Here is an 8,639-nt window from a genome sequence, read left to right as displayed (position 1 = left end):
GAGCAGGTACCGCGTTCCTTGGCTGCGTTCTGTGCTCTTCAGGAGCTGGAAGATAAAGTCGTGGGTTATTGCTGGTGCACGCCCTGCGCCTGAGCTCCAGTGAATGCCGCTGTTAACTGCCTGCCGCACAGAGCACAGCGCCGAGTAACAAGTACCAGCCTCACTACTTAAATTAACCCGTTCAGCCAACGTCCCAGGGCGGGTGTCTCCTGTCAGAAGCGTGAGCCTGGTTCAGGCTGTTACACAAACACTGTGTACACACAAGGACACCAGGAGGTGTTAGTTGTCATGGGCACTTTGGAAATGAACGAGCTTTTGACAAGGCCATTTTAAAAAAATGCTAGTATTTCAACATCTGGGGAAGGGCTGTAAATCTTTAAGATACCTACTCTGTCTTATTATTGCCAGGTTCTCCTTCTAACCTGAACACATCGAAAACATTGGTAGTTGGTACTGGTATCTGCAGTCTATTTACTAGGGAGCAAAGACATTTCCAGCTGTTGTAATACCAAAATTTCACTCTCTTCTACTTGATTTCAAAAAGGAGAATGTAAAACAATTGTCTTCAGGAGTTTTTTCTGACAAGGCTTTGCTTAACTCAGCAATCATATCTGGGGACTGTGTAGCTGGTTTATGGTTTTAGCTATCTTTTTAATATTTCTTTTTCAGGCCAAAGTCATTCAACAGACTGCAAGTAATATTACAACATTTGGTAAGAACAGCATCCTGTTTGATGGAGTTGGAAGATTTTAGGACTCTTAACTCCCCTGAGGCAGAGAGCACATGCAACTTCTAACGTGTCTGCTCACAGTGGTTCTGAACACCATCAGTTGTTGCTCAGGCTTAGCATTGAATATACTGAATATTCCATTATACTGTTAATTAAAGCTTAATTATTTTGGCCTTACCTATTTTTATAGTTAGTTTCTACATTAGCTTCCATATATTCCTTAAATATCATTCAACGGTTTTGAGTTTGAAGTCAATTGTGAAAATAATTTAGTGATTTGTTCTCTACGACTTAAAGTTACTTACAGACAAAGCAGTGTGTACACTTGGGTTTGCAGTGTCAAACTGCCAGTGGGGACACACAGTTTACAGTTGTAGGGATTGTCAGAATGTCAGTCTTAAAGAACCACAGTTTTGTGTTTTGTTGTGGTTTTTTTTTAATGAATGCAAATGTCATTACCAAAGAGTGCGTGGCTCAGAAACTTGTCTGAGATTTATTACTCCGAAGGACTCTAGCCTAAAGTGGTTTCAAAAGAACTGTTTAGGAAATGCAGATAAATCTTGAAGTACAGTAGGAAAGCTATAGCATACAATTCCAAAATGCATATTTTATGATCTTCAATAGTGAGTTTTGAGAATATATTTCCATAAACACCTTTGTAAGTATGTTATTCGGGGTATCTAACTGGTGACATTGCTTTATTTATTTGGTTTTGTATGTACAGAAGATGTCTGCACACACAGATTCGACAGCTGAAGTGGTATTGGAAAAGAGAGGAGGTGCAGGAATAATAACTTTGAATAGACCCAAGGTGCTCAATGCACTAAGTTTTTCTATGATCCAACAAATTTATCCACAGATAAAGGTTAGTAGCTCTACTTCTACTCATCCACTATACACTTGTTAACTGAAACCACTAACCACTTCTTAGTGCACTGATTTAAAGGATGAAAGTCTGTGCGAATGCCTTGGCCAATGAGCTCAGATTTACAGGACTGGAAAGAACAGACACTTTCAAACAAGTTAGAAAGAGGAGAAGACAGGTCAAAGAAACAAGCTGTTAGACAAAGTTAAACTTAGCATCTGGATAGATAAAGAGACACCTATATTAAAACCTGAACTGAATTCAAAGCCAGCAGCACTCAGCACTCGCATGTTCCCTTTGGCAACACCCAGCTGGTGAGTCTGCATGCACAAATTCCAGGCTGTACAGTGGTGTTGCCTCTTGACTGGGTGCGTGTTCTGTGGGAGCGCTGTGTGGCCAGGTTAAAAGATACGAGCCATTAGGAAGCAAGGTATTGTCAGTGTGATTTCTTAAAAAATAACTTTATGGATTTACTGGCACTGTTTCTACAAGCTAGTGAAATAATGTGAAATTTTAAGCATGCAGATAGTCCTTTTTAATTTAATGATATTATGTATTAAGTACAGTTGCTGGTAACAGAACTGTTACTGTATCTTCCATATTCCCACTTTCTGCACCAGCATTGTGTTCCCGTTGAGACTGATGTTGGCCCTGTTTTAGGGACCACTGCCTTTCACCAGAGACGGGGAGCTCTGCAGAGGCATTTCTCTGAAATATGCAAGGTAGCTCTGCTGATCTCTGATATCAGGGTTGACTAGGACCCAGGAGTGGCAGAAAGACATCTGGCTCTCAAACTTCACTTTAAGACAAACTGTTTTAAGTATAGTGTGATGTGCTTTTTGAAAAAGTAAAATGAGGGTTATAGGCAGCGTACAGAGAAAGCATTTTCTGCACAGACTTTAATCTTACATGGAATCATTTACTTCTTTTTAGGCTTGGGAGCAAGATCCTGAAACTTTTCTAATAATTATAAAGGGAACTGGAGAAAAAGCTTTTTGTGCTGGGGGTGACATCAAAGGTAAGGACTATAGTCACTTAAACATTTGACATATCTTCACCAGCTACTACTCTGGTAAACAGAGGCTTGCTGCATGACAGTAAGAGAGATTTTTGTGCTGACTTCTTAAGACACTCTGATGTGCAGGTGCTGTTTAAGTTATTTGTCCAGAGACAGCTGTTGGAACATGGTATAAAAGAGTGAAGGTTGGGTTTTTATCAGTAACTGGCAGTAGCAGCTGGTAATTTCTGGGAGGAGAGGGTTCTCGTCTCTAACTTTTTCTTCCCAGGTTTTCATTGCAATGTGCATTTCTTCTGTACAAGAAATTTGAAGAGTCCTCATAGGTAGCTCTGTTACTATTGGATAATTCGTCTGATGGATACAGAGCTGACAGTGGTGATCAATGTATCTGTGATTATTTTGTAAATAAAATAAAGCAGGATTAAGTTGCAGTTTGATAGCCATAGGAAAAATAATGTTATCACGTGATACTAATTTTTTAACTTATATTTTCTATTAAACTTAAAGTTTTCTTTAGAATTTTTTTTTCTCTAAAGTCATTGCAGATGCAGGAAAGACTGGAGATAGGCTGACACAAGATTTCTTCAGAGAAGAATATACCATGAACAATGCCATTGGTATGTTTAACAGCAAATTCTGAAGAAGTAGTTTTCATAATAGCGGTTTAAGCATAAATTCACTTTATCTCTTTAATCTATAACAGACTGTGATAACATAATACAAATAGTAATTTTTTTTACCAAGTTCAACACCATTAGTGTAACATACCTCGTTTTTATACTGTGCATGCAGAATTGGTTCCTTTTGTTTAACCTGCTGTGATAGCTACCTCATCCCATCCCATTGCTCTGGGTAGTTCGGTTTCCTCTGTGGATGAATTAAGTCTTGGACACAGTGCAGGTGTGCACTAAGAATCATCGATCTATTTCAAAGAAGACCCGAGATAAAAATAAGATTCACGGAAAATCATTAATATTCAGTCAAAATGCAGAAGGTCAAATTATGTTAAAGCTTTCTATTTAAATAAACTGCACAAATGAATACTCAAGCTAGGAGTTCACTGCCTTGGTTCACAAGAACCTAGGAGTGTCTGGTCTTAAAAGCACTAACGGCAAAGGCACTGGGTAAAGTTTACTGGGGTAACGGATATTAAGAAAGGATATTAATTCCTTAGGGTCAAAGTCGAGAGTTGAACATTTTGCTGAGAAGAAAGTTCTCAAACTTTAATTGAATATAGTTTTGAGTACTTAAACGCTGTATCCAGTGTTAGTCACTACCAGAGGAGAGGTGAACATGCTGCGTATCAACTTAGGTTGACAAAAGAGCATAGAGATATTAGAGTAAGGGTAATTTCTGAAAAGTTGTTTTTACTTTGTTTGACAGTGTCCAGTTTTAGCATGTTTGTCATGTACCTTTCTTGCCTTCATCAAGAACAGTAGTTTCAGATTTCATGTAATATTTACTTCTATTTTACACCTTAAAAATACACAGAGTTGCTGCTTTCACAGCATTTGCTATTGGAAAGGCATGCTGCTGGTATAGAAATTTAGTTAAAAACTAACATATAGAGCCCATGCATTAGCTTATATGTTCATGTAAGAACAAAGTTAAAAATGCAATTCTGTCCTATTTTCTAACTACTAATTTGAAGGCTTGAACTGCCTTTTAAAATCCTTTTTAAACAAGGATCTCTAGTTGCTGCAGAAAAGCCAGCAACATGGTTGCAGCGGATACGTACCTGTATCAGCAACTTTAAGCCTGACCTGGACGCGCTGAATTTGACGCAGCAGTTTAATTCACAGTGGACTTCTAAATTTTAACATGAATGCATCAGGTCTTTAGTTCTATGTCTCCTAAAGGCCTCAAGAGATAAAATTAATGTGGACATTGTCATCTCGACCTGCCAGCGCCACATTCAGGGTTGTAACATGCAACAGGATTGCCAGGACGGAACATTGCATTGCAGTGGTTTATAGTCACATTACGGCTGAAACCTACCAGTGCATCTGGCTTTGTAGTAAAGTGCTGGAGTGCTGGTACACCTCAGTGCTGTTAATCCAGGCTGTGAGGTGCAGTGAAAGGAAAACTTCTGTGTCCCAGCGTCCTGCAAAGCTCTTTTGTAATAGCCAGATGTGACTAAATTGTCAGGTACTCACATAGCGAACAAACTGACATTCGGTGGTTGTATAACATTCTCTTACAACACTCAGAGTGCAAAAAGTACGCGATGTTTCTTTTCATTGCTTAAGAATTACATGAAGTACCTTCGTTTTAAGTTGCTATTTTACTGATTAATTTATCATTTCTTTTCTGTTGCTCTTGCTGAAATAAGACATGGGGAAATGTGTCCTGTATACAGCTAGTCATGGGTCCACTCTTTTGAAAAAAGATACAATTTTGGTTTTTTACATTTCTTACAGCCACTTGCAAGAAGCCATATGTGGCACTTATCAATGGCATTACAATGGGAGCGGTAAGTTAAGAACCTTGGTGTGGTATCTGATACAGTTTGTTTTATTGTTATACTCTGTACTTGAGTTGAATGAAGTGCAGGTAGCATTTCAAACGTTTCAATTCAAGAACAGGCATGATAATCTGACCTTTGACTCTTGCTTGTCAGGGTAGAGTGCTGCTCTTCCTGTGCATCTGCTGTTCTGTGAGAGCTAGTGCAGTTGCTTTCCTTGAGGATCTGGCAGCTGTGTTGAGAAGAAGAGCAGAATCCTGTCAATGTAGGAAACACCTTTCACAAAGGTTTTCAGAATACTGAAGTGTGGTTTTTTTAGATCATACAAGAGCTGGGACTTTTCCACTCAAATTGTATTAAAAAAATAGAACTATATAAAAATACAATTAAAGGACACGGTTTTGGAAAAATGGAAAATATTATTCTAAGCTATCATTTAACAGATATTAATGAGTTCTCTTATTTTTCTAACAAATGATCTGGAAATGCATCTACTTTCTCATCTCTGCAGTACTCCTAAAACACAAGTTAAAAGATCCTGATTCTCCCCCCACCCTCCCAAGGCCACACCTTATTCCTAAACCAATGTGGAGAAACATAATCACGTTACCAGTTATACTCAGACCTAGTAATTGTTTCAGCAATTGCTGGCTCTAAATACCTTGAATAGATAGTTAAAAGGGCAATGCCATGCTTTTCTACGTGGTAAAATGCTAAGTGCTCTTCAGTTTGACATCTGTTGGATACATTTTCACTATAGCAGGGAGCAGAATACAATAATCTTAAGTTATTTTGAAGAGTGAGTTTGACAGTGAAGTCAATCTGCCATATTGTCACTTAGATTTATATTGGTGCATGTCAGTACAGTATGGGTGTACAGTCTAAATTAAGTTTGTCAAAGACAGGATGCAAGAAGTGGGACACTACATGATCACCTGTCACGACTCCTCCCTTTCCAATTTTCCTTACCTGGTTCATTTTGTCCATGTTGGTTGAGGTCTTTTTAGCTAAATGTGCATTTCCTTTGCTTTCCTGTTGCCACACCTCGGAGATTTCAAATAGGCAGACACTTTTCTTTCCCCCCAGTCTAGTGTACATAGATTGTTTCCAGCAAAAAGGAGACTAGTGTAAGAGAACAGTTTTTTATTGAATGTAGGAGACCTGGAGATTTCTGGATAAGTCCATTTATTTTAGGGAGTTTTGAGTAACAGCATGGATAGCTATGAAAGAGCAAAACTGCCCACCAGCCGCTGCCCTTTTAGAGGTCTGACAGATTATTCTTTCTGAATGTGGTCTAAGCAGGGATCAAATTGTTGTATGGAAGCGCTCTGTCCTACTGTAATTATTCATGTACGAAGGAGTTTTTCTATTCATGGTGTAATTAGATGCTTTGTTTTAAATCGTTCAGATGCCAGGTTCTCTGTGTTTAACACAACCAAGTCATCTTCCATCTATTTCCTGTACTCAAGATCTGGCTATCTTAGTCCCTACAAGTCAGTGGGAGCTAGAAACATCTGTCACTTCCAAACTACATTAAATGCCTTTAACAAAATTTACAGTCAAGCCCTTGGCTGTAGAAGCAAATGATTTTAGCTTGGGCTTAAAAATCAAAGGAGATCTCTTAAACATTGCAGTTTCACTACAGACCATTTATCTATGAATGAAAATGCAATCAAGTCAATCTCAACCTTGCTCAAAAAAAAAAGCAGCACTGTGCACATGGAGTGCTCTGTTCTAGTATGAAATAAATTAAAAATCACACACGTGTATTAGAAACTCAGTTATTACATTCTTAGGTGGTAAAAATTGCTACTGATGCACAGATGTCATAGATCTGTGATGATAAAACTTGGAACTGTACCCCAAAAATGATCTGGTTCCACTTCAGCATTAGTGGTTAGAGGCTGGTAGAAGCTTTCCTGAGGGATTAATTAGCCAACAGATGGGGCTGTGGAGCTGGTTTTCCTCACCACCTCTGTACTTCTGTAGTTCACCAAAAGTTGATGAAAAGATAATTTTATACTAAATATCTTTTTGTTCTTAATCAGAGCAGTAAGTTGAAGGGACAGGTATGTTTGATGAAGCAAAGGTTACTGCATTTTACCTCAAAACAGTGAAACAAGTTATAAATACCCCATTTACTGCTAAAGGGCATATGCTCTTGAATGGAACACTGGGCGTTCCATTCCAACTCTGTGTTGCTAAAAACTACTATTCAGATTATTTTAGTTTACTTCTGTCTATAGATTTTTATTTCCTTGAAATACCTGGACAGCAGACAAGAAATGTATTTGAACATACTTTTAAATTTTATTTCGGTTTTAAGTATTACTGTTGTAAATGAGGTCCTGAGCTTGTGCTTCTTGGTTCTAGGAAAGTCCTAATCTTTTCCTGAGTTCTTTGGAGATGAATAGAAGCGTGTTTTATAAGCTCAGTCTAAATCTATGGTTTTGAATAGGGCTTTGGCACAAAGTATTTTACTGTGTCAGATACTCCGACAGACTAAAAGTATTAGTTAAAATATATTTTAAACCTGTTCAAGATCCAAATAAAGCACACTAGACAGATTTGAGCGGTGGCTCTTGGATGATTGACTTAGAATTCAAGGGGAGTATTTGACAGCAAAACCAAAAAAGAAATACAGGACTTAGAGTTTGGAAGTTAATGAATGTGGTCCAGGTCACTGGACTAACTTTACGTTAAGCGTACTTAAAACTTTAGTGTCATATTGCCAAAGCAGAAGCATGTAATTTTCGGGAGCAAAGGCCATTGCTTTTAGTTTAGGGAGCAATCTGCAACAGTGTGTACAGAGTACCCTCTTCCTTAGCATCATATTCTAGAGTGTGCATGATTTGGAAATTTCCTGAGCTGGGCTTTATTTCAGAACCACACTCCTAAATAACCATCAGGAATCACACTTATCTCTCTGTTCATCTAGTATTTCTTGACATGAAGCAGGCTTGGCCTTCAGAAAGGCCTCTGCCAGTTGGTTTCACAGGTGAATTTTGTGCTTTGTGAAAAGCAATTTGCTGCTGTTTCAGGCCTATAGTCTAGTATTACCAATTATCTGTGTGTTTAATTATTAATAAAGACAAAATAGGTCCCCAAGTGTTTATTTTTTTAACTGATGAGTAAAGACTGTTGCTCAAACATAGGAATTCTTAGCTTTGGACAATTATATACAGGATTTAATCCTTTAGTCTGACTCTTACACTCAGTTTATTTTAGCAGGTTACAGACTTATAAAGGTTATACCATTACCTTACACTTCTTGCTTTGACATTAATGCTTTGCATTTTAGGATGAGAAAGCATCTTTCAGCGGGGCAAGCAGATTTTAACTTACATGGTAACACGCAATGTTTTTGGTACAGAACTGGAGTTTGGTAGAGTTGCCAGTTCTCTTAAATCCTTTGCAGACGTTAAGCTTTAGATGTACAGAAATAAAGAGCTGAGAGGAGCCTCAGGATTATCCTTTTGCACTCACAGTAGGGTTAAATATAGCTAGCTGATTGCTTAGCAGATTTTCACCTAATGCGCTCAGAACTCTCCAACAGCAGGAA

At 38.2% G+C, this 8,639-nt stretch overlaps 1 protein-coding gene across 1 annotated transcript in view; it reads left to right on the top strand.

Annotated features, from left to right (window-relative positions):
• Positions 1–669: 669 nt before the first annotated feature.
• Positions 670–8,639, top strand: part of HIBCH (3-hydroxyisobutyryl-CoA hydrolase) — a gene marked incomplete at both ends in the record, with an annotated part of 29,918 nt that continues 21,948 nt past the window's right edge. The window contains 5 exons of the mRNA XM_010144073.1: positions 670–712; positions 1,455–1,595; positions 2,529–2,613; positions 3,150–3,230; positions 5,034–5,086. Of these exons, the coding sequence (XP_010142375.1) occupies positions 670–712; positions 1,455–1,595; positions 2,529–2,613; positions 3,150–3,230; positions 5,034–5,086 (403 nt within the window). The remainder of the gene's footprint in view (positions 713–1,454; positions 1,596–2,528; positions 2,614–3,149; positions 3,231–5,033; positions 5,087–8,639) is intronic.

This window comes from Buceros rhinoceros, unplaced genomic scaffold (genome assembly GCF_000710305.1).
Source record: "Buceros rhinoceros silvestris isolate BGI_N320 unplaced genomic scaffold, ASM71030v1 scaffold44670, whole genome shotgun sequence".
Classification (NCBI taxonomy): Eukaryota; Metazoa; Chordata; class Aves; order Bucerotiformes; family Bucerotidae; genus Buceros; species Buceros rhinoceros.
This window is presented reverse-complemented; position numbering and strand designations above follow the sequence as displayed.